Source organism: Lynx canadensis, chromosome A1 (assembly GCF_007474595.2).
Source record: "Lynx canadensis isolate LIC74 chromosome A1, mLynCan4.pri.v2, whole genome shotgun sequence".
Classification (NCBI taxonomy): Eukaryota; Metazoa; Chordata; class Mammalia; order Carnivora; family Felidae; genus Lynx; species Lynx canadensis.
The window spans coordinates 113,519,068-113,545,778 of NC_044303.2; the positions used below are offsets into that span (position 1 = coordinate 113,519,068).

The 26,711-nt window shown below is 47.0% G+C and overlaps 1 protein-coding gene across 1 annotated transcript in view; it reads right to left on the minus strand.

Annotated features, from left to right (window-relative positions):
• The window catches only part of SPOCK1 (SPARC (osteonectin), cwcv and kazal like domains proteoglycan 1), a 517,472-nt gene that overhangs the window by 74,827 nt on the left and 415,934 nt on the right, over positions 1-26,711 (minus strand). Inside the window, exon 5 of the mRNA XM_030318711.1 lies at positions 12,832-12,946. Coding sequence (XP_030174571.1) covers positions 12,832-12,946 — 115 coding nt within the window. The remainder of the gene's footprint in view (positions 1-12,831; positions 12,947-26,711) is intronic.

The following is a 26,711-nucleotide window of genomic DNA, read 5'->3' on the forward strand; positions in this document are numbered from 1 at the left end:
TCTCAGTGACCTCCAGAAGGCTTCACTGGGGTCTAATTTGGTAGGACTGACTCAAAGGGTCCTCAGCTGAGGAGAGACTGGGACTTTGGGAACAATGCTGGACACGCTCGCCCTCAAAGAAAACCAGAACTGAGAATGGGAAAGACAGCTAACAGTGCCTGCTACATGTTGGCAAGACGTTCTAGAACCCCAAAGTCTTTGGGAAAGGCAGTGTGTTACCAAACTGCACAAAGAGGAGATCAAGTTATTCCCGCGCACAGGGTGGTATGTGTGTGTGTGTGTGTGTGTGTGAATCAACCTAATGAAAGAGTGAAAACTGATATTCCTTGAGCACCTGTGAGAACCAGCTGCTTTCATACTTATCTCCTCGAATCGACTTTGCTCTCATAATGACCTCTGCAAATAGCCCTTATTTACTTTGCTTTTGCAGATGAGGAAAGGGGGACTCGGAGAAACTAAGCAGCCCACCCAAAGCCACAGCTAGTAAGTCCTAGGGCTGGACTTCAATCTCATGACTGCCTGCATCCAGAGCCCATGCTTTCTCTAGCACACGACAAGTATACAACTCGCGAGTTCTATCATTTGTACCTGATAGACAAATAATGGGGCAGAGTAAGTATGAACGACCTGGCACCCAAACTTATAGATACATAGTTTAGGACTCATGGGAGGTCTGATGGAAAGCAACCATCTATAAGAAAGGGAAGGCAGTAGGTATGCCAGTGACCATGACTGTGACCTCTCCCCTAACTACTGCTCATGGGCAAAGAGACAACACAGCAGGACTCCTGAGGGCAAAGTATTCAGCTGTGGTTATCACAAAAAGGGACTGGGGAAAATGACCCAGAGACTTTACATGCCAACCTGAATCAGAAGTCTCAGAATAAACCCAGAAGTAGGTCTGTCTCTACCTTAGGTAGGATAATCAGTAACTCATAACATACACCAGGTAGAAAGGCACCCAATTTAACCTGGATATTTACTTATTTAAATACTGCTCCAATGAAATGTGTAACACATCTCTTACAAACTTGTATTTATACTTAGTTGTGTTCATTCATTCAACAGACCCTAGGCTAGGGATATAATGACAAATAAGTGAGACAAAGTCCCCGCTTTCAAGGTCATAATCTAGTGCTTAGACAATGCCAGTGTATCAATGGTTACAAATGTAACAGTTCAATATTTTTAAGTTAGTTTCCTTGTCTCAACTACGTGAGATGAAGTCTAGCCCTTCTGACCACTGAGACTATAATAGCAGTGGGTCAAAAGTATGACAAAGTACTCAGAAAGCAATAAAAAGCCTTTGGAGTAGCAGACTTACAAACCCAAATCCATAAAAAGATAGAAAACATCCCAGCTGTAGACAACTGTCACCTTGTGACATAAGTGAGTTCCACATGAAGATACACGAACAATGTTATTATTGATATTAAGAGTTGTTATCCCACTTAGGGGAGAGACAGCACAGGACCTGGGCACAGAGTAGCCATTTAATAAATGGTGGATGGGTGACTGATGGATGGATGGATGGACAGATGAAGGGATAGACAGACGGACACAAAGAAAGATGACCAGATGGATGGATGAAGGCACATTATCACTACCTCCAAACTCAATCACTGCCCTCAATTTTAGAAAACGAAACAAAACAGATTAGCTGTCAGAACAGCGCCTTAAGCTTTAAATTTTGATTTTAAATAGGGCTTAGAGGACTGTGGAAGCAAGGTACGTGAAGTCACTGATCGGTGTTATTTTCGTTCACTACGTTTTCCTGAACTGGAGCTTCCTACTAGACACAGAGGTAATCAGTATTTACCCCAGCTACTTCACAACATAGAAATATGTAGGATTCTTGTACCGGCAGCTCTCGATCCAAACGAGAGCTTTTGCTAGCTCCAGATACTCCCCCCCTCTGCCCAGAAACGTTCTCTGTGTTCTCACGAGAGCCTGAGCAAAGTAGGAACAGAATGTTCTATTCCAAAAGATACTACACTTCAGTCATCCAGGCAAAAATATTTGCTTCCAGAGACACCTTGAGCCCTTTTCCTAAGCTAGGAAGGCAGGACACAGGGAGAGAGGAGACTTGCCTGAGGCTGGGTTGGAAGTTGCCTTCTGTTCCCAGTCCAGAGGGGCCAGCAACACACACAAGTTAAGTTCCAGCCCGAGGCCAAGCCCCAGAATGACTGACTCCAGGAAGGCCACAGACTGGCAGCTTGGAATCACTGAGCCTGCCTCTTTGGCTTGGGGACAAAATCCACTTATGGTACCCAATTTTTTCAGGCACGTGAAAGTGCTTTAAAGACTCTAACAGTCTACACATGCCGTCAATTCATTCCTTCCGCAATGATGGAAGGTGTGGCCCAACCTATGCCTTGCAGTGGCCTATGCACTGTGCCCAGCCCACTGAGCAGTCTGTAGGGAAGGCTGGGGCCTACGTCCCCAGGGGAGAGGACAGACCGACAGGTGCACATCACAGATGGGAGCCTGCCAGGTGAGGCACCCCATAGCAGCCAGCCTTTAATACCTGGGGAGGCTGGGAAGGGGAGGGAGGCTCAACGGAAGGTCAGATGCCAGCTCTTGGTGCTTGGGGACAGCCAGCAGTAACCCCACTGTGAAGGAACTTGGCCACAGACTGGGATCAGGCCAATGGAGTAGGGGAACCCGATATTGTCCTCCCAAAACTACAGTCCTGGAGCTCTGAACAATCCCTGTGGATTAGCCCGGTTTAAGACCGAGTCTCCTAAATCCTAAAATCTGGAGAGATGTATGGACAGGGATCCAGACCTCTTCAGCCTCAGTAACGCCTCTCAGGGGAATAGTTCCATAGAACTAATAGCCTCGTAAAATGACAGGCTTTTTTTTTTTTTTTTTAATGTGGCTTCAAGTAATTTCTTGTAAGGCATTTTTTGGAGTATTTCTTATCCCTGTGCATTGGTACATGATCAGCATTCCAATCAAATCTCCTGTCTGCACTAATTCTCTGGTCGAACTTCTAAATCTAGTTTCACAGCATCGGTATCCCCTGCCCAGTGATTTGAGAAGGTGGGGAGACTCCCATCCCTTGCTGGGGTGGGACCCACCCCACTTGTTGGCCTCGCTCCACCTGCTGCAAAGAGCCTTTGAAGACACTCGAGCACAGACGACGCACAGCCAGGCCAAGAGGCCAAAACAGTCTCGAGGCTGGCATGGGAGGAAAGAGACCCTTGGAACTGCCTTCGTGGGATGCCCAGACACATAAGTAACAGGAGCGCTACACTGGTTCCTCGCACTGATCCTTCCACACAACAAAAGCTATAGTCAGTATGAGGGACCAGCCCCCAACACAACCTGCCACTGCATCACTGGGACATCGGAAAGCAAGAATTCTCACATCCAAGGACCCCCCGGTCCTTCTCATCACCTCCGATCCACTCCAGTCCTGCACCTCCCAGAAGTTCACCTAAATGACTCTGAAGTTCTCTCTCCCTGGAGCACAGTGGAGGCCTTGAAATCATGAGACTTGCCCCGGCGCTGTAAGCAGGCTGCTCTGCTCTTGCCGCAAAGCTCCTTCTGGTCCAGCAGGAGGGCCCCTCGGGGCTACTGCTGTGCGGTTAGGAGAGGAGCACACGCTTTGACCCTCGCGACGCCACCAGGATTTCTATCTCTCGCCTCCCCCTATCTCCTCAGACTGAAGAGATCTCGGCAGTTGTTTCGTTTATTTTCCTGCACTCCCAACCGATGTGAATATCTGGAACCACGTACGCAACCCACTGCTTATTCTGCGCTGTAGCCGGCATCGTTCAACATTACGCAGGTTAAATCATCAAAGGGACATTTCTGCTTCCGCTGTGTCTAACTGCCACGTTTACTTTTGCAACACAGAATCGCCATCATCACCATTAAGATAATAATGAGGAGGAGGACAAAACAGCTGTAGGTTTTGAACTCCACCTCTGTAGTTAAAATTGAGTTCACTCCAATCTCCCCACACCTGTCAGGGTGCTGGCACACCTTCCCATGTTCCCCACGTGGCCAAGGTTCCCACCACATCTCTCAGATCTAAGAAGGAAAGGGCCCACCCACATTTTCCTAAGAAGCTGGCCTTCTGGGATTGCAGCCACTTGCTTTCTTCCAATTATAATTTCAATTTTTTTTTTTATTGTAATGCCATCTTTTCTTTTCGATAGATAGCAGGGCGATGGGAAAACAGTCGACGTCGGGACAGACTGCAAATGAATTTTTATCTTTAAGGAGCTGGGTCGGAAACTCGCAGCTATCAGAAAAGCATAATACGGTGGTGAGCAATGAGCCCGTGCCAGCGTTTTGATAAACTTCAGACAGCTAAGTGTGCTCGCAGAAAGGAAGAGGAGAAAACGAGCAAGGACGTTAATTCTCTCACCTTGGAAAAGGCCCGTCAGAGAGTGCTGGGCTCTCCGGGAAGGAGTGCACGCTCTGAGCGCAGAAAGCAAGGCGAGGGGTAGTTTTAAAGGTGCAGCTGCACGTGTGCATGTTTATTTTTCTTTTTCCAAAGGAAGACTGTGCCCTTTCAGTGCACGTTCGGTTCAGGTTAAGAACACAGTCTGATGGGAGTGTAAGAGAACAAGTTCTAAAAAAGCCTTCAAATCCCTGCTCTGTCATTTATTAGCCATGTGGCCTTGGGCAAGGTACTGAATGCCCCAGATCTCAAACGTTCTCACCAGCAACAGAGATGACATTAGTTGGCCGGAAGAATGAAACGTACACACACCACGTGCTTAGCCCAGTACACATAGTCAGCACCTTATACAGATTATCTCTTGTCCTCATAAATCATGTTGTTGCTCTTTTAAACACTGTGAGCTATGGTACATCTATACAAAGGGCAACTCCTAAAAAGAATGAGGTAGAGACACACAACAGTGGACAAATGACTATGGAGAATCCAGACAAAACGCCCTCGTGGAACTTCCATTCTAGCTGGGCAACGCACGACAATACACGAAGGAGGTCAATCTAACATGGTAGAAGGTGATAAAGGGCACAGAGAAAAACAAAGGACGCAAGGGGGTAAGAACTTCCAGGGGGTTCCTGAGAAGGTGACATCTGTGTAGAGGCGATGGACGGAGCGAGCTGTGCAGGTATCTGGGAAGACGGGCCAGGCAGTGCGAAGCCCCGAGGCAGGGGCACCAGGGAGTCACCTGAGGGCCCCCACGGAGGCCTGCGTGCCTACAGCCCAGCAGGCAGAGGGTGCAGCGGCAGAAGACGGGTACAGAGACACAGGAGGGGACGTAATCATATTGGGCCTTGCAAGCCACTGAAAGGATGCTAGCTCTACCTCTGAACAAAGATGGGAAGTCACTGGCAGGTCTTGAACAGGGGATTACACAATTTGACTTATATTGTACAGAACTGGTTTAACTCCTACATTTGAAAGAGAGGGCAGGGGCCCGGAGATCAATTAGGGAGCAATCAAACTAAAAGACGAGGATGTCGAAGACCACTGGGGTAGTGGCAGTGGAGGAAAAAAGTGGCAGCTATATTCAGAAGGCTTAGAACGCAGAATCAACAGGATGATAGCATGGGAGACAAAGAAGATCTTCTTTTTCAGCAAATCAAAATACGGAGGCACCATTTATTCAGATGATACACACTGCAGGAGGAAGGAGCAGATGTGGGGCAAAGATCAGGGGTTTGATTATGGACGTTAAGCTTGATATGCCCGCGGGCATCAAATGGAAACGCTGAGCAGTCATGATATATTTAAATCTGGAGTACCAGGCAGCGGGGCAGGCAGGGCGGCTAGAAGGAAGGATGAAGGGGGACAGACAGACGCCCTCACACACACATCCGTGTGTACTTAGATGAAGACATATCTATGATACAAAAAAAGGGGCAGGATACAAAATATTACGCAGAACATAATCCTGATTTGGGATGAGTAAGGCTTATAAAGTATGTTAGTATATGTGTACTGAAAATAATTAGAAGCGCAGGCAACAGAAAGCTAATGGAAGGGAAATCTGAGAGACACTTTTGCCGTATCATTTAGATTTTAAAGAAGAATATGGATTAATTTATAAACTAAACAAGTAACGGCAAGAGAAGAGTACTGCTTGCGTGAATTTTCAAAGCCGTTAATTTGTAGCACAGACCTTCTCCGGATTCCAGTTACGACAGTGGCCACCCTCTGCCTCAGGACCCTTCTCTCTCTTCATATCTTTGGCTCGATCTCTCTCCAATCAGTTGCTGCCTAGTAGTAGGCTTGCAAATGACCAGGAGAACCTCTGTTTTTGCAGAGCTGAACTCGCAGAAAAGTAAGAACCTGAGTTTGGAGCCAAAGTCAGCAGTTACTCAATACTCCAAGAGCCCCGACTAGAAAGTTTTTCTTCTTTGCAGTTGCCAATTCAATTCTGAAGTTTTTCTTTTTTTTCTTTTAAGGTCACGGCATTTAGAATAACAAGGCCCTAAAAATTAAATGTTGCTTTACATGTTTAATTTCTGGCTACAGTGTAGCACTAAGAAGTGAATGACGCTGAATGGGGATGGAGAGGTTAATACAAACTGCTTTTAAATTGCAAGTTTGCAAGCCCTGGGCCTTCACCCTGTCACACAATAGGCATTAAAGAAAAATGTTCTTTCCTGGATACAAAGATAAACCTCCATTTTGCTGGGAGCCTCTGCAGCAGCAGGATTCTTTTAGGATTTTTCCATTGAGACATTACAGCCAGGAAGAACTCTTTATCCCGTCTCTGTGGCACCACCTCCTGTTTGCGTTTTAATACTTTTCCCCGACTCTACTTGTGATAAGTAATGGAATTAGACAACCGTCTGTCAACCCGGGACTTTTTTCCCCGAGAATCTAGCCCTCAGGTTGAAATCACCATTTGAGAAAAGAAAATCACTGTGGACTATTTTTCTACGGTTTCAAATAGCTCAGCTTCAGGGAAGTTGTTATTTCCTCTTTAGCACGCACACCCTGCTGGAAAGACCTGCAGCACCCTTTCCTTCCCGGCCTGAACCAATCGTGCCCCTGCCCCCTGCCCCTTGCCCCACCTCGCCCCTACCTCCCAGCACCTCTCAGGCCAGGAAGGGATGAGGGTCCCAGCCTTCTGCAAAATGTCCGGTTGCCTGCTGACCCATATATCCCTTCTCTGAAAGCTAACGTGTGCCAACAGAAGCAAAGAAGGAGCTGTGCTGAGAGACAGGGATGTTCTCTCTACTTCCTCCTCTGGGGAAAGAGGAGAAGTGGGAGAGATTCTGTAAAGCGCCTTCAAGACATTGCTGGTTGTGGGAAGCACAGTGACATTCTCTGCTTGATGGCTGACACTTCGAGATGTGGGCAAGTGAGGTGAGACCCTGGCGAAATTAAATCGAATTCCCACCAAACTCAGCTACAGAGCCTCCACCCTGTTGCGAGTGCAGAGTCCGTAAGGGTGTACATGTGGCGGGACATAAAGGTACTAGCCTGGGAATCAAGAGGCTCAGGCCCTGAGACAGCCCTGTCCCTACCCAATGTCTGACCTCAGGCAACTTTCTTTCTCGCATTAGGCCTCCAGGCTCCTCTCTGGTAAATGGGACCAGCCCAAGGATCACTCACTGGTGGTCAAAGTCTTTCCCTACAGAGGCAAAGCAATGTGTTAAAGCATAAAAACGGAGTGACTCTGGGAGAGATCTGAGGCCCCATCCCTTAGGCCTTCCCCGGGTCCTCATGGGAAACCCAAGGCACCATCAAGAACTCAAGGGTTCCATCAACGGAGTATGGAAGAAGATAAGCATGATCTTTTCCTGATGTTATACCCTACAACTGCAAAATTTTCACCTCACCAAGGACAGAGCCTCAAATCCCTTCTTCAGATGCAGCAAAGCTGACAAGCCCAGGTCAGGGCCATGTGTTTTGTTTCTGTGAGAAAAGGGAGCAGAGGCAGGGTGGGCACAGGCTCAGGCTGGGAACAGGAGAAAAGTTGGCTTCTAAATATATCTCAAAGACTTAATGGTAAGAGACCTCTACCATCCCCTTAGATTTTCAACCACAGTAAAGAAATCAAGAAACAAGTATCTCACATTCCTTATACCCTTCACTGAGGGTTGAAGAAAAAGCAGCAGAAATAACCCCAGAACTAGAGTTAACGTCAGATATAAGAACTGACTTCCTAACTGGGTTGGGTGCTGGGTACTAGAAAATACCAAGAGAAATTCATATCTTTCCTGGAAGACTCCTAGAAAAAGCATAGAAATCCACGCCTAACACAGTATTTCAGTTTCATCTCCTTCTCGTAATTTCTTTCTTTCTCTTCCTTCCTTCCTTCTTTCCTTCCTCTCTTTCTTCTTTCTTTCTTTCTTTCTTTCTCTTCCTTCCTTCCTTCCTTCCTCTCTTTCTTTCTTTCTTTCTTTCTTTCTTTCTTTCTTTCTTTCTTTCTTTCTTTCTTTCTTTCTTTCTTTCCTCCTCTTCCTCCTCCTCCTCCTGCTCCTCGACAATCATTTCTCTATAATCTATGGGCTGGACTGGCATAACAGAGAGGACAGATTTTAAAAAGCTATTTATTAAGTAACTTGTCCAAGGTCACAAGGCCACTGAGAGGTGTGAGAGGAAATATTCAGAGATATTCAAGGATAACTCCACCCTCTACAACGTCTTTAGGGACCACATCAAGGAGAAATGCCAGAAAAAAATCAAGAGAACAAATAACCACTTGGCTTTGCCTTCCTAGAAATGCTCTTAAAATTTAAAGCTGAGACAATACAGTTCTGATTTGCAAGAAGGGGGTATGTTGCAATGCAAAAGACAAAAGGCTGGGAGAAGCAGAGTGCTGTGAGATGTGCTGTAAGATTTGCAAGAAAAGGCATCAGATTCCACCCTCACACACCTTCAACACTCACATCCAGTGTTGATCCAAGCTGGGGCTATAAGAAGCAACATTTTGGGAAGGAGAAGAAGTGGTGGAGGCAGGTGAGCCCCAAGGAAAGGTTCTACTCCCCAATGGTCTCCCCGTCTCCAACCCAACTCTGGGTCCCAGGCAGGGAAGAGGCACTTATGAAACCACAGGCAGGCGACCAGCTCCGAGCAACAAAGAGGATCTGGGCTCTCCTACCAACTGGAAATCCAATGTGGGGCAAGCCTGGTGAAAAGATCCTCTGCATAAAATACAAATGGCTGCCAAGCAGATCCAAGGACAGAGGGCTTGAGACAGCAACCTCATCAATCTCTCTTGACACTAAAAGGTTATGGAAGTACATCCTCAAGTGTTCTGGGGCCCTGAAGGGGGCCAGAGAGGGGGCTGTGTGAGGACTAGTAAATCCAGAAGAGCAGGACATAGAAGAAAGAGCACTCCGTATGACCTAATGGGCATGGTCAGCACAGGTCATACTGGGATCGCAAATGTCTCTCTTTGGATGCAAGGAGCATGCATTTCAGTTAGTTGGCTGGCCAACTAACTGGAGATGTTAACAACTCCATGCAGGTGGATTCCAGAGAAAGACAACACCAGGAGCCACTTCCCAGCAAACGTAGCAGTGCTTAGGCCCTCACCCAACCCCTACTTCCTGCAACTGAGATACAACTGGGAATTAACAGAATTTATCTACAAGTGACTACATGACTGTTTTTGTTACCACAGAGAAACAAGGTTCAAAAGGGAGATGACATCAAACATAAAATGTTATCAACAACAGCCCTAATCGCCACACTTTGGACACACCGCCATTTGTGAGCGTACGAAAGGTTATTTCGGCAACAGGTCCAGAAACAAGACTGCTCCTGACACGGTGCAGAGCCCCAGTGCGTCTCAGGAAGCCAGAGGCTGCCACTCTCACCGCCTGCGGCTTCTGCGGGGTCAGTGTCCTTCATTTTTACCTCTGATCTCCCCTTTCCGCCCTCTCTGTCCCCTTCATCCCACCTGCGACAACCTCAGCTTCTGAGAGCCTCATGCAAAGAAATGTCAAATCAAAGGAAGAGTCGGTCTTCCCTTGCCTTTGTCCAGGTAAAATGTTATCAATTTAAATGTCTCATTACACAAAATGACCCTGGGGGCTTATCAGTGCCGTCCCTGCCCATAATATGTCCTTATCCTCCAGGTGAACACCAATCAAATCTGTATTAAATAGTTAAGCACTATACCCTGATAGGGCATTATACTCTCCTCCATGAGGATGTTGTTGGATATGGAATAAGTTAACTACAGCCATTCAGTCTTATCAGCAGGTAGTTTCTGCTTCCCCCTCAGGCTTATATAAAACTCCGCACTAAGACCCATCTAGAAAATGGGTCTTAAACCAAGGAGGACGGTCTCAAAGCCTCACAGAAAGAACTGGACTAAGTTTGATCGATACTTCAAGTAACAGACTCATCACTGCCAGCTTCCAAGGTGATATTTCTTAGACAATTGCCAGGTGAGTGGAGAGCCAGTATTGAGTTCCAGGGCTCTTTCCAGGGCAGAGGCAGATGACTTCATAAAAGCAAACTGCTGACCCAAAAGCCAGAGGAACAAAAAGTAATTACACAGGACTAAAAGAACTGATGGAGGAAATATAATTTGGATTATTTGTTTGGGGATAGTGTTGGTATTACTTTTTATTGTCGTCATTTCTGATAGGTGTCTGAAGCCCCTTCTCATTCTTCCTGATTTATCTTTTACTATTAACCTAGTAGTTCACGCTTTTTCCAACATTTTCAATTGAAACATTTTTAAATGGCTTTCTTATTCTCACTGACCTTTCAGGATTGGTGAACAATACTCTTTTCAGAGTCTCGTTATTATTAATGGCAATGCGGTTACTCGCAAAGGTGCGGTAAGACTTTGTTCTGATTTTTACCACTACATAATCAAACAAATGCATGCTACACGCAAGGCTGGACCTCGAGTGTCATACTTGAGAATGAATCTCAATTAATCAGGTGTGACAAGCCCATCATTAAGAAATACGCACTGGGGTGCCTGGCTGGCTCAGTCAAGTGGAGCATACAACTTTGATCTCAGAAACAGGGGGTTCGAGCCCCATGCCGGGCATAGAGCTCACTCAAAAAAAAAAAAAAAATAGGAAAGAAAACAAAGAGGTGTTGTACTTCATTTGGAGAACCACAAAGCCTCCCCAGAAAACCAGTCTGTTACCTCATCATGGCAAATCAGGAAGCCTGTGCGGATTTGGGAGACCCTGAGGAGAGATGAATTCACCCCCTTGTACAGATACCACAGGCAAAATGGTGGAGGTGACTTTCTCGGGTTGGTTTCCTCCCTTCAGAAGAGAAGTGTAAATACAAGCAGTAAACAACCCAACTGGAATAACAGAGACGATTATAACTTTTTAAGATTATTAAGAACTCCCTAGACAGAAGTGAATTTTCTGGATTTGGCAGCTGCTTTACACCACAGGGTTTTAGGTTCTCTGGCCACATTCCAAGGGGGTGTATGCATATGAATGAGCATTTCTTGTTGCAGTTATAAAAATGAGTCAGGCCCAAACACAGTACAATCAGCTTTTGGTAATCAAGAGGAATTTACGGACATTATTGGTGACCACAGCGCTGGTTTTCAAACTCCCTCCACATTCCAAGCCAAACCTTCCAAAGAGCCTCTTTTTTTTTTTTTAAAGTTTATTTATTTGAGAGAGAGAGAGAGAGAGAGAGAGAGGGAGAGCACAAGTGAAGCGGAGGGGTGAGGAGAGAGAGAGAGAAGAGAGAGAGAAGAGAGAGAGGAGAGAGAGAGGAGAGAGGAGGGGGGGAGAAAGAGGGGGGGAGAAAGAGGGAGGGAGAGAGGGGGGGAGGGGGGGGAGAGAGAGAGAGAGAGAGAGAGTGAATCCCAACCAGGCTCTGCACTGTGAGTGCAGAGCCCGATGTGGGGCGTAAACTCAAAAACCATGAGATCATAACCCGAGCTAAAATCAAGAGTTGGAGGCTTAACCAGGCACCCCCCGCCCCCACCAAAGAGCATCTTAACACAATATTCCTGTGGTTGCCACCATGAACAAATGCACATTCCAACATCTTCACCTATGTGCCCTGGAAAAGGCAATATGACCCACAAAGAGGGGAACATATAAACACACACACACCCTGATCGTCCTCTACCATTACCAACAGAAGATGGTTTAGAAGGGGCATCTGTGCATGCGTACTCACTCACTCACTCGCTCACTCACTCACATACAGAAACGTGCAACATTTTCCATGCAACAAGAGCTACGATGGAGAAAGCCCAGTTCCACAGAAGGCAAACGCAAACCTCCATCTCGGGCCTCATCAAGGAAGGCTTGAAAACGGGCCACGGCCATTGGGATGGCCTGACTTTCTCCATCACTGAAACAACCCAAATAAGCCCAACCTTTCCTTCCCCTCTCGGCCATGGAAAAGAATCAGCTGCCCCTGGAGAGGTATTCTCCTTTCATGTGCCCCTGGCTCTGTGCTGCATTCCCAGCAGATCATATTAATAAAGAAATGCCTTTTGGGGGGAAAAGACTCTCCACGGTTGTGATGTCTCTACGGTTTCTGGTTTGAAACTTGGCCCTGAGAAGTTCAAAGGACTTAGAGATTAAAGTTCAAGGAAGACCAAGGTGCACCCCAGGGCGGACCCTGTTCGAAGAGGCCAAAAAACCTGCTCTTCCCACGCCAGAGCCAACTTGATCTCTCAAAGAGCCTAGTGCATACCCTGGTCTAAGAGAATGATTTTCAAAGACTCTCAAGCTCTTCGTTTTCTTTTTAACGGTAGCTGAAGGCAGTTCAGCTCCAAGTCCCTGCACAAGCTATAGTACTTGCCAAGTCTGTCCGCCGCGCCCCGCGTGGGCTCGAACGGCTGTGTTAAATGCCAGGTTGCTGGCATGAGGGCACAGCTGGGCCATGTAAAACTTCCTTCCACGGAAGCTCCTGCAATTCCCACTCACCGTTCTTTTCTGTCTTGTGTCTAGGTGGCTCAGGCTCCGGGAGACACGGACAGGGCCCATCACAGAGGATGGTGAGGCTCTTGCCAGTGGAACAAGCATGGAACTCCAACTTGCACTGCAAAAGAGAGACAGAACAGGCTTTAAGAATGCAGCCAGGGGCACCTGAGTGGCTCAGTCGGTTAAAGCTCCTGACTCTTGATCTCGGCGCAGGTCGCGATCTCACGGTTCGTGGGATCGAGCCGCGAGTCGGGCTCTGCATTGACAGCACAGAGTCTGCTTAGGGTTCTTTTTCTCCCAATCCCAATCTCACTCTGCCCCTCCCCCGCTCTCCCTCTCAAAATAAATAAACATTAAAAAAAAAAAAAAGAAAAAGAACACAACCAAGCAGACCACTACTTGGCTTCCCTAAGAAACAGCCAGTACCTCTCCAACCGGTTAGGCTCACAGGGAACAAAGAGAACGGAGGAGGCCATCTCAGGTAAAGGTTCACAGCGTACAATGCTAAATAAGAAATGGCCTTTTATGTCTTTCCAAATGCGTAGGGTAATATCCAAAATCACCACAGAGCACTGGAGGGCTCACTTTACTCATGGTAAATGCAAATTTAACTGCTAACATAATAAAAGTATTCATCCAAAATGACGTCTTGGCGTCCCAAGTGTCCACAAAGACTCTCCCCTTCAGCAGAACGCCACCTCCCCAGGCTTTCTGACTCCTACCTAGGGTGCCTGTGCCCCAGTGCAGCACTCCTAGGCCCTCTCAGCTGCTCACATGCTCTTCCTGGGTAGGAAGGCAGAGTAACCATCTAGTGAGCACATAGGCATGGTGTACGAGAGGCCCAGCCTCTTCCTGTCTGGGGCAAGCGAGGAGTGAATGCTTTCACTTCAACCATCCCAAACCTGAGTTTCACACACTCTTTCCCCCAGAGGATGCCTGTGGTTGCCTCTAGCCTGGGACTGAATGGAGGCGCCCACTTAATTCTCAGGTTCACTGTTGAAGCCCAAAGGCCAAATCTCCTCTTGTCAACCCTTGGTCACCAACGGTGGCAGTATTTTGGCCACTTTCGGCCAGTTTCGCTCTTTCTGCCACTCTTATTCTCAAGTCTCAACTGATTCAGAGCACAAGCGAGAAAGGATGTTTGCAGGTGCAAGAGAGCACAACAATTTAATAGCATTTTTAGCAACCTGACATTAAGGAATAAGCAACCGACTCAGAGAGGTTAAATAACACGTAAAGGTTCACAATAGCCATAAAGGGAGGATTCAAAGCTGTGTCTGACTACAGGGCTAGATATTTGCTGGTCCCACAGCAGTGTTTCTGCCATAGGAATGGGCTTCTGAGAGCAGACATGCTGTACTGTTACTCCATGTCGCTACCGGCCTCGGTCTCAGTTGTCTGACCATCATTCCTTTTCCACCCGTAAAATTCTCAGGATCAAGACCTGTGTGTAATCAGCCTTGTGCAAAGGCCTATGGGCCTAGAACCATGTTTCCATCCAGGGGAGGCTCAAAGGAAGAGGAGACTGGCCAAGTTTACTGAGCACCCAACTTTGTGTACAGTTCTTACCAGGGGCCACGGGGAAGCTTTTAAAAGAATGAAAAGAGGGAAGACACAAATGCAAACTTGTGACCAGGCCACTGGCTTTTGCAAAGCAGCACATGTGAGTTCAGATGAACACTGGCTCGTGGTGAGGGCGGAGCTACTCGGTCGCCATATGGATTACAGACTTAGGGCCAGAGTGCTTCCAACCTGGCCCTGATTGCACTGAAGTCACTCGGTGTAACTCCAACTGTCACCCACACAGCGGCTACCCATGTGGAGAGAGAGAAACAGACAAGCCGACAGGGAGATGACTTCCGCTCGACGCAACTGCCTTTTGTACAGATTTGTTAGGCGTCCAGGACGTGCCCAGTGTGGTAGCAGCAGGGGTGGGGACGGCATGAAAGGGGGCCATGGCCCAGACCTCCAACTTCAACAGACTTAACGAGAAGGCAAAAGAGAGCACATCCTTCTAAAGCCATGTGGCCAGATATATATGTTTTCACTCATATGTGGACCTTTAGAAACTTAACAGAAGACCATGGGGGAGAGGAAGGGGGAAAAAAGTTACAAACGGAGAGTGAGGGAGGCAAACCATAAGAGACTCTTAAAAACTGAGAATAAACTGAGGGTTGATGGGGGGTGGCAGGGAGGGGAAAGTGGGTGATGGGCATGGAGGAGGGCACTTGTTGGGATGAGCACTGGGTGTTGTATGGAAACAAATTTGACAATAAATTATATTAAAATAAAATAAAATAAAATAAAATAAAATAAAATAAAATAAAGCCGTGTGGCCAGGATTGTGAAGGGAGGCAGGAGTCATGTGTACATAGAGATACAGCACAAGAAAAAGACCCACAGGAGTGGGATATGCCTGCTGACCGCTTGATGGACAGAAGATAAGCCAAGAGGAAGGCAGGAAGGGGGCAGGTGGATCACCTGTGTCAGAAAGCTCTTCTCAAATAGTGCAGCCTGTGAACACGTGCCCGGGGCTAGAGAGAAGACTACTGTGGCCAGTCCGGCCTCCTTCCACTGCCCCAGTGCTCTGGAACAATCCTGTTTAAGATGAGCAGTTCTCCAACTATTTTCTCAACAGAACTCCTAAAGCTCATTTAGGGAAAACGATACATTTGTTCGTGAAAATGCATTTTATAAAGGCAAAACTTAATACATTTATTATAAAGTCTTATCCCCCTGTTACTATGATCACCAGTTTGTATCTGTGACAGGTGTCATACTCTTCCCAAACATTCTCCGGTCACCCTGAAAGACGAATCTATGCTTCGTGGGAAATGGGCTTCCCCTCCCTGGTGACATCAGTCCTGGCCGTGTAACTTGTTCTGCCAGTGAACCGTGAGTAGGCGTGACAGGCCAGGTTTGAGCAGAGGTTTCAAGGACCACTTCTTGGTTTCATCACCCCTGTTACTCTTCCCTCTACCATGAAAAGGACATGGGACAGATAAGGGCTGCTTCTCTGGCCTGAGGCACAGAGGGCATGGGACCAGAGCTGCAGCTAACCCACAGCTAACATGCAACATGAGCCAGGAATTAATGTTTGCTCTCGTAAGCCACTGATGTTTAGAGATCCTTTGTTACTACAGCATAATTTACTAAAAGGTAACAGCGCTGACTTCCTACTAGGCCATGAGGTACTTATCAGCTGGAAAAGGTCTAAGTCACTGTGTTAGCCCTGGCACGTAGTAGGTGTTAAGTAAATAGCTGCTAAATGGCAAAGACAGAAGGTGGTGTTGCCCACTGTGCTGCTCTAAACCTGTTGTGAGGCCACCAGGAGTGACCAATCTGCTTGCACAAGGAACACGGGTGCTGCAGCTCCGTATTCGGGATCTCCACGGTGAAGCATCCTTGACCCGCACCTGTCGCCTGAGTCTTCTCTGTGAGTTCCACATCCAGCCCCCGGCCTTGCCGCCTCCCCACTCACCCCCATCTATTGCTGGAGTCGGAAGCTTGTCCATCTGCTTCCCAGCTGCCCCGAACACTCGTTCCCCTGGGTGGCCTGGTCTCGCCTGAGAGCCCCTGTGGACTGTAATTCTAGTAACTCAGCTTCCTTGGCTGGCCGCAGGACCCCCTCTCGTGTACAGCCGCTGTCACAATCTGTGGAGGCAGCCTGGCCTCATCCCTGACCCCAGGGAGGTGCCACCAGAGAAAACAAGATTTATCTGCACCAGTGAAAAACCCATGTTTCAAGGGCAGAGATCTGTTTTTTTTATCTCCCAGGACAGTATGTGGCATTTAAATGAAGCTCAAAGGACTAGAATTACATTTTTTATAAAGATCAAAACACACTATTTAGAGATACCTATAAATGCGTAACTACATATGGGGGGTAGGGTGGCGAATGCCAAGATGGGGGTTACCTCTGGAGCAGGGACAGGAGAATGGCATCAGACGGGAACCCACAGAAATGCTGTGAAAACGGAGAATGGTTTATTTCACAAGCTTAGTGGTAGATTCTGAGGCTTTTCTTTTGTTTCTGGGCTTGGCAACTGAGATAAATAAGACACGTACATTCATGTGTATCAAATATCTTACGGTAAAATATGAAACAAAGTTTCCATGCTTCTATCAAAGTGACAACCAAGCTCTACCCATGCCTCCCACCTCCCAGGGAAAGTTGCTAAGTGGATTAAGTGAGAGTATACCTGAGTACCTGCCGGTGAGGGGACAGGGTACCCAGCTCTGAACCAGAGTCCTGGACTGTCGCTGGGCAGAACATGCTCAAGGCACCTCACACACGTTTCCTTCTCAGAGCGCTTCAGGAAAGTGAACCCAGGAGGCGACCCGCCCAGTCTCTCGCCCACCCTCTGTCTCCCCCAGGTTCCTGCTGGGGAAGAAGAGTCACAGATGCCAAAAGGTAGTCACTGCACCGGCTTTACTCACAGGGGCCAGAAATGTCCCCAAGTATAGAGCTTCCTGCTAGACGGGGCTGTACAACCTGACTGAGACCTTCACGCCAAGCAGAGGCCTCCAACTCCTTCTCCCAATCTGCAGGAAACACACGCCCGGCAAAGCCCTAGCCATTCACCTGGATACACAAGCGGAGAGAATGCACAGACCTGGCTGGGCTTTGCACACGGGTGCCCTGGGCTGTGCACACACAGATCCTGGAAACACAAGGCAGGTGTGCTAGCCCCTGAGGACAGGGCTGCCAAGAGAACAGGGCCAAGAGAAAAAGAGCCAGCCCATGTTACTTTGCCAATGCAGTGATCCTGTGAATATGCTCCTGACCCAAGAGACACTAGGTTCCCTCCCATCGGGACATAAGCAGCCTTTCTTGGGCAAGAGGAAGCAATGGTCACAGCGTGAGAGTGAAAATCTCCCAGAGACATGAGGAGGGAGAAGGAAGTGCCTCCTAACACCACAGAGACATCAGTGGCTCCCTTCCCAAATGACAAGCTTTCAGGATCGCCACACCTTCTCTCTCTTACGGAGGGTTCAAAGCTGGAGTTACAAACTGACAAAATGATACATGGTGATTTCTTGGCAATAAAGACTTTGCAGTAAGCATTTATCCCCTCCCTCCACATCTGCCCTGCAAGTGCTGGGGCTACAGGCAGTCAGCCGGGCTTTGCTACCTGTGTCTGAACAGGGTCTGCAAAGCGCCAAGTTAAACAGGGTAGACTGGGAGCCTACTTCTTAGAATCTGTGGCTTGGAGGTGGATGAGCAAAATAATAACAACAACAACAACAACAACAACAACAAACACAATAAAACAACAATAAAAACTACAAGTTGACGTTCTTGGGAACTGATCAAGGGGCAGCCGTAAAAAAAATATTTTTAAGAAAATACCATGGGGAGAAAAGAGGAGGAAAGAAGTATCAATGAATATTTTGGATTTAGAGGGGAGAGCCCGTCGGTTACTCAAGGCTCCCAAAGAGCCAAGGGTGATGGCATGCCCTGGAGCTCCTCGACCAGAGCAGAGGAAAGACACAGTGAATAAATGTAAAGATTCCTCAGATGGGCACCGCTGCCTGTGGGGGGAGAGCCCTTCCAGCCCTGGCCCATGTGCAAAGCGGAGAGGAATCACCAATGCCCTGGCCCCCCGCTTGCCCTCTAGAAAAGTTTGCACCTTGTGTTATGCCTTATATCCCTCATAAAAGGTATCTGGGAGTCTTAACCCTCAGTATTCTGCAGGGTCCTTATGGAGATAATCAACTTACAACGAGCTCATAATGTGGGCCCTAATCCAATACAACTGGCATGCTTTTAAGAAGTGGAAATTTGGACACGGGGTCACACACAAACAGAGGGCAGATGGAGGTGTGCTAAGAGAGCCACCTACAAGGAGTGCCGGAGGCTACTAGAAGCTAAGGAATGGCAGGAGATGGACTGTGGCACACAGCCTCAGAAGGAAGGAAACTTGCCCACACTTTGGCTTCCAATTCCTACCTCCAGGGCTGTGAGATAGTAAATTTCTATTGTTTGAGACACCCAGTTTGGGATACTCCTAGAGCAGCCCTAGCAATGTTTAAAAAGGGATAGCCTCTAAGGAATGGGAATGCTTTTGTGCCAAGATGACTCAGTTCTCCTGAAAAGAAAGAAAAGAAAAGAAAAGGGAAAAGAAAAGAAAAGAAAAGGGAAAAGAAAAGAAAAGAAAAGAAAAGAAAAGAAAAGAAAAGAAAAGAAAAGACAAAACACAGAACAGCAGCCTCAGGATGTTGGGCAAGTGGACGTACAGAACTTGGCCAAATTATATCACCTGTGACTCATGCGCAAAAAAGAGCAAGTATGAAAAATTCAAGACTTTATATTGATTTTATGATAATGTGGTTAAATAAATAATTAGCTCTAACTCTTTAAAAGGAGGAGGAGCCTAGAAAATGGGAAATTAACAACTTTTAAACATTGTACGGGAACCCACATTCATACAAACACAAATATAATTATAACTTCCCGAAGCTTCTATACCCCTTGACCTGCTGGGAGAAAAATGCCTTCCCCAGTCATCACAGAAAGAGAGAAGATGGAGGGAGCCCAAGACTTCACAAATGGGCAGAAATATTCAAAATGTTGACCTACTTAAAAATAAACGTGCTAGCAGATTTCCCAACCAATCTTTCCTTCCGTTTTGCATAACACACCAACACGTCGGAATGAGTGAACGTTACTGCAAATGGCCAGTAAATCTTTCTCTGCGAGGATTTGTAAAGGAAAACTAATAACCTCTCTCTGGTCCACTGCTCGCACAGGTCTCCACTGGGTACATTTCTCCACCACACCACACTCTTTGCTTTGCCTTGCATGTTTTGGGTATTATTTTTAACCTTTTATTTAAATTGCTTTCTCCAGTCTATTTCATCAACCAATCATCTATTTTTAAACCAGACTGTTGACAGTTCACAGTTGACAATTTTGTTCACAGTTGATGAATTCTGATTTGTTTTTATTCCCCAAAAATCATGTCAAAGGAGGAGGAGGGAGATAATCTTATGGCTCTGTTGGCTTTGATAACTGGGCAGGAACTGAGTGGCTGCTGACTACACATTGTCCCTTGGCAGACAGAAGAACAGCTGTCCATCTCTGCCCAGGGCTTCCAGATGTCCCTGTGGTCATCTGGAAGGAGTGGTGACGAGAAACAAAAGAAGGGTCTTTGGTCTCATTCAGAGATTTGCCAAACATACATTCATGTACGTGTTTCTTCTTGCATCCAACAAACATTTATCGAGCGCCTACTATGGCCCAGGCCCTGTACTAACAAGACAAAAAAGCTGTTCCCATCAGCATGGCAGGTGCTGATAAGGATGGCAAAGAAACAAAGGGGAGTAAGAGACAGTGAATAATGGGGAGGGAATGGTACATTATATGGGGTGATGAGGAAACTGGCAAGATGATATCCGGCAGAGCAAAGAATAAAGTGACCCATGCAGCCCTCCAGGGGAAGGGAGGGGGACTCCAGGCAAAGGCCCTGAAGTGGAAGATGCTGAGCGCGCATGAGAGTCGTCAGGGAAGCCAGTGTGGCTGAAGAGGAACGCGCAGGGAGGAAGAAGATAGATGGATGGATGGATGGATGGATGGATGGATGGATGGAGACCTGTGTGTGACTCAGGGCTCAGTCTTGGGCTCTCTCCCTCCCCAGCCCACCCCCAAAGACACACACATTTCTCTGAGGTAAGAGTTCCAAAGAAGGCAGAACCCTACACCTCAAAAGCAAGTTGCTAAAAATGTGAAAAAGGAAAAGCTCATCTTTACGGAGGAATGCCAGCTAAATAAATTGAGAAGGAATGCTAGAATTAGAAAATCATTTGGCAACTCCCTGTGTAACAACTGAGTCAGGAAAGGATCATTCGATGTTTATTACAAATGGTGGGTAAAATAACTAGGGAACAGGACAGTCACATAGTCTCGAAGTGCCCGCCACAGAACAAACACCTCGTTATTAACCAAGGAAAATGTACATTTTCGATAAAAGGACATGGCAGGCACCCCTTAATGCAGGGACCGAGGGGACAATTCAGCAGCAGAGAGACTGGCTGGCATCAGCTACTTATGCACCTTCTGCGAAAGGAACGACTACACAATTGTGCCTATGAGGGATTGGTGTCAAACACGTTTAATCTCAATCTATTCGTTAGAAAACAAGTCCAAAATTGAAGATGCTTTAGGGGCAGGTGGGTGACTCAGTTGGTTAACCGTCTGACTTTGGCTCAGGTCATGATCTCGCAGTCCGTGAGTTCGAGCCCCACGTCAGGCTCTGTGCTGACAGCTCAGAGCCTGGAGCCTGCTTTGGATTCTGGGTCTCCCTCTCTCTCTGCCCCTCTCCCGCTCATGCACTGCCTCATTCTGTCTCTCAAAAATAAATAAACGTTAAAAATTTTTTAAAAAGCCATAAACAACAACAAAAAACCCTGAGGCAAGTGGGTCACTCTTCCAGATTAGAGGAAATTAAATGGATGGAACAAACGCAATGCGTGAGGCTTGAATGGATCTTGGAAAAAAAATCACAATTATGCAAAGCTATAAAAGACATTCTGTGGGTGGGCAGGGGGGCACTTGGGTAGCACAGTCAGTTAAGCACCCAACTTCAGCTCAGGTCATGATCTCACGGTTTGAGTTCGAGCCCTGCATCGGGCTCTGTGCTGACGGCTCAGATCCTGGAACCTGCTTCGGATGTGTGTGTGTGTGTCTCTCTCTCTGCCCCTCCCACACTCATGTTCTGTCTCTCTTTTTCAAAAATAAACATTTAAAAAAATTTTTAAAAAAGACATTCTGGGGAAAACTTCTGTGGTTTTGACGAGGATTGCATATTACGTGACATTACTGGATTATTGTTCTCGTAGGTGTAGTAATACCTACTAAAGTGGTCATATAGGAGATTGCCTGTCTCCTTAGAGGTGAGGTTTCTTAGCATCTGTAATTTGTTTTTAAATGGTTCGGGGGAAACGTGTGTATGTTACAGAGAGAGCACAAATTTTGTAAAGTGTTAGCAACTGCCCAATCTCGGTGATAGGTATACAGGTGTTCATTGCATTTTTTTTTTAATTCTTCCATACATTTAATAATCACTAAACCAGTATCTGCACATCCTCACCAACACTTGTTATTTCTTGTCTTGTTGACTCTAGCCATTCTGACCAGTGTGAGGTAATAGCTCGTTATGGTTTTGATTTGTATTTCCTTGATTATGAGTGATGTTGAGCACCTTTTCGTGTGTCTGTTGGCCATATGGACATCTTCTTTGAACAAATGTCTATTCAGGTCCTCTGCCCATTTTGTAATTGGATTGTTTTCTGGTGTTGATTTGTACAAGTTCTTTATATATTTTGGATACTCACCCCTAATTGGATATATCATTTGCAAATATCTTCTCCCAACAGCGGATTGCCATGTTGTTTCTCTAATGGTTTCCCTTGCTGTGCAAAAGCTTTGTATTTTAGTGTAGTCCAAATAGTTTCATTTTTCTTTCATTTTCCTTGCCTAAGGAGACATATCTAGATGTTGGTGGGGATGCAAAATTCGTACAGCCACTGCGGAAAACAGTGTGGAGTTTCCTTAAAAAATTATAGCGTTACCATGGGATGCAGTAAATCCACCTCTGGGTATTTACCCAAGAGAAAACACTAATCTGAAAAGATACATGCATTCCTATGTTTATGTATAATAGCCAGGATATGGAAGCAACCCAAGTGTCCATCAACAGATGGATAAAGACGATATTATATATGTATAAATATATGAATACTTACACACACATGCACACAAACACAATGGAATAGTACTCAGCCATAAAAAGAATGCGATCTCGCCATTTGCAGCCACGTAGATGGACCTAGAGGGTCTAATACTAAATGAAATAAGTCAGGCAGAGAAAGACAAATACCATGTAATTTCACTCATATGTGGAATTTAAGAAACAAAATGAACAACAATGAAAAAAAAAAAGAGGAGAAAAAGATATTCTTAAATACAGAGAACAAACTGGTGGTTACCAGGGGAAAGTCGTGGGGGGATGGGTAAAGTAGGTGAAGGGGATTAAGAGTACACGTGTTGTGGGGCGCCTGGGCGGCTCGGTCTGTTAAGCCTCGGACTCTTGATTTCGGCTCAGATCATGATCTCACCATTCACGAGATCGAGCCCTGTGTCGGGCTCTGTGCTGACAGAGCAGAGCCTGCTTGGGATTCTCTCTCCCGCTCTCTGCCCCTCCCCTGGTCGTGCTCTCTTTCTCTTAAAATAAATAAATACATGAAAAAAGAAGAGTACACTTGTCATGATGAGCACTGAGTAATACACAGAGTTACTGAACCATATTGTGCACCTGAAACTAATATAACACTGTATGCTAATTCTACTTCAATTAAAAAAAAAAACAAGAAAAAATATTAAACCAACAGCAGGAGAAAAGTAAATAAAAATAAATTAAAAAAAAAAAAAAAAGCAACTTGCTTTGCCCGGCGGTGCTAGGAAAATTCTTGCGGAAACCAGTCCTATTTGCTGCCCTGAACCGTTGCCCATACGGCGGGCAGGCAGTGTCTATTGCAACGACTTGTCCTCCTGCGCTTCCCCACCAGGGGGCAAGCTCTTTGAGGGCCGTGAGGATCCTGTCTACTACCACTGTCTGTAGGACCTGGCCTGGAATTGGAAAGAGCAGGCCTTCACCAATGATGAAGGTTATTTCTGGAGCACCAATTCTCTTCAGCGACGCAAGCCAGCAACACTGGAACATGAAGGCTACACACAGGTGCACCGGAAGGCAGCATTTCAGATCCAGCAAAGACCCTCGTTCATGCGCACAGGGGAGGCGGAGGCTGGGGGAAGACGCATCTTGCCTTGTGGCCATTCTCTTGAGCAACCTCCTTACTTGCTCTGGCTCTTCTTTGTCTTGTCACCAATTTAGCAAACCCTTTTTCAGCAGAGGAGGAGGCAGATTTCAGTCTAGTTCGAGTACAAACTGTCCCAGGTTTGTGTTAAGAGGCAGAGCTGAGTACGCTTCCTCTCATTTGTGTAACGAGACCAGCGGAACGTCCTGCACATGTGAAATGCCAGAGGAAAGGGCAAGGCTCCACGTGACGGAGCCCAAGGAAAAGATGCCAGGCCCCCCGGGGCAGGGGTGCAAGGGAGGAGAGCCATTCCATAGGCTACCTATCCTGCCCTGCACATTCACCAGGCTCATCGCTGGGGCCGGCTGCTATCCCGGGTCCATGCTTTATGTATCCCAACATCACACACACCGGGGGCTTCCCTGCCTCACCTCTGCTGCTTCTCACTTCTGGGACTCTGCCCTGCTGTCCGCTCTGCCTGAAATCCTGTGAGCGCCAGCTAATGTTGGCAAACTTCACATTTGTGTCGGATTTCCCCCACTATCTAGGATCTGGGGGAGATAGCCCAGATGTGGAGGGACTTGAAGTTCCCAGGTCCTGCTTCCTATCAGCCTTCTGGGGAGACCACAGACCCCACGGAGAAACCACTGCTAGGCATGCCCCAGGAGAGGGGGGGTCCAGGGGCAGCCTGGCCAAGCATGGCCTGGAAGCAGCAGAGAACCTCACATCCAAAGAAGCCCTGGACACAGGGGCAGTTAAGGGTCCCTCCTGGTGTCCCCTCATCTTCAGGCCTTTGCTTAGGTGCACCTTCTCATGGGAGGCTTCCTTCTCTTAGCACCCTTGCACAATTATACCCAGCATGCCTGACCTTCTCAGGCTATTTTCTTTTTCCATATTATTATATATATGTTATATAATATTATATATATATTACATAACATATAACATATATAATATAATATATATCGTATGTTATATTATATATGTTATATGTTATTTAATATTGTACATATATATTGTACAACATATATTGTATGTTATATTACATATATTATATATGTTATATGTTATATAATATATGTATTATATACTTCCATATTATATATATATAAACATGTCATTTTCTAACACACTGTATGGATTTCTTGCTTGTTCTATTTGCTGCTTCGTCTCTCTCTTCCTTGCTAGAATTTAAGTTCCATGAGGACAGGGGTCTGTGTTCTGTTCACTGCTATATTGGAAGTGCCAAGCACAGTACCTGGCATGTGCTGGGCGGTAGGTACTCAATGAAACTGCATGGGGTGAAGGAATGACTGAGTGAAAACAACGGCCTGTGTGACTGGCAGACAGTGCCTCCAACCCACCCCCAGTGTCTGAGTATGAATAAGAGTTGAAATGAGGGACAGGGCCCCAGGAAGGAGGCAAAACTCACAAAGTGACAGAGGGCAAGCTTCCTTCCAGCCCTATGGGAAAGGGGCTCCAAGTAGAAACGAAACTGATTTCCTAAACACTCAAGAGGCACACAGACACCTGAGTGTGAGAGTGGAGATTCAGACCTTCTCCTCTTCCCTTCCTGGCTCCTGTTTCCCCTCCAGACAGGCCTCAAGGGGCGCCTCTGTGACCCGGGGCCATTCTCCCTCACCGCGCTCACCACACTGCACGTATTTCTCTGTCTACGAAACTGCCTGGGGAGAAGATATGCATCTCTGTCTAGATGCTAGCATAAGGCAAAAACTTCCTATGTATTTGCTTATTCATGGGATACAGTTTATTTGTTAATGTTTTATTTATTTTTGAGAGAGAGAGAGTGAGAGAGAGAGACACGGAAAAAACACAAGTGGGGGGAGGGACAGAGATAGACGGGGGAGGAGGGTACAGAGGATCCCAAGCTGGCTCTGTGCCTAGAGCAGACAACCCAATGCGGGGCTTGAACTCACAAACCATGAGATCATGATCTGAGCCAAAGCCGGATGCTGAACTGACTGAGCCATCCAGGCGCCCCCATGGGATATACTTTATTTAACACTATATGCGAGAGCAGATGTTGGTGGGTTCGTTCTGCAGATGAACAAAGTGAAACCTTGAGAAAACAAACAGCTGCCTCAAAGTCACAAGGCCAGTAAATGGCAGACTTCCTTTTTAATCTAGACCCTTCAAGTTCTCCCTAGTCCACTGGTGTGGTGGGGCTGACTCACACACTTCTCAATACTGAGGGGACTGGCAAAGCCTTTCCAGGCATCCTAGGACGGCTGAATGAAGAGGCAGAAGACACTGCGGGGACGGAATGACCCTAGGGCTGGGGAAGCAGAGAAAGGAAAGGAAGGGGTCCCCTGCCAGAAGCTGCCTTGATGCTGAGCTGTAGTAAGGAAACGAAGGCAGCCGGCCGCTCCCCCTAACTTACGCCAGATGAAGCCCTTGCTCGGCAACTGCAGTGGTGTTAGTGATGTTATTCGAAGTCACTGTCACGTTAGCTAAGGTAACTTACAGAACTCATGCAGATAAGCCAACAGAATGAAACAAGATGATGTGGGCACCTTCCCTTTGTGTCTGGGAAGCTCACCTGTCCTGGAGGCAGAAGGGCCTGAGGCTCTTCAGGCTAACCCAGTAACTGTCGAATATCATACCGGAGCTCTCCTGGGCAATGTGTATTCAGGAGCTGGCAGTCCAGGGTGGCCCAGCCAGGGAGGCCTCCAAGATCAGACCTCTGAAGCTGACGCCCACCAAGGGGTAAGCTGCTTGAGGGCATTCTCAAGTGCAAGAACTGGACAACTGGATGCTGTTCACGTTCACACGCCCTAGGGCCAGACCTGAGCCCCACACCTCAAAGTGGATGGAGCAGGCTTGCTGAAATTAATCAGTCACCTTGCCAGCAAGGGGAGGGAGTTAGGGAGAATCACCCCGTTTTACAGATGAGGAGAGAAAAGGTAAGGAAGGAAGGAACACAAAGAATGAAAGTAGGAGAGAGGAAGAGAGGAAGGCAGTGGAGGAAGCACGGCAGAAGGAGACAAGGGAGGGGACCCTGCAAGCGTAGGAAAAAGCAGCAAGCCTCCAGGAGAGACTCCAGG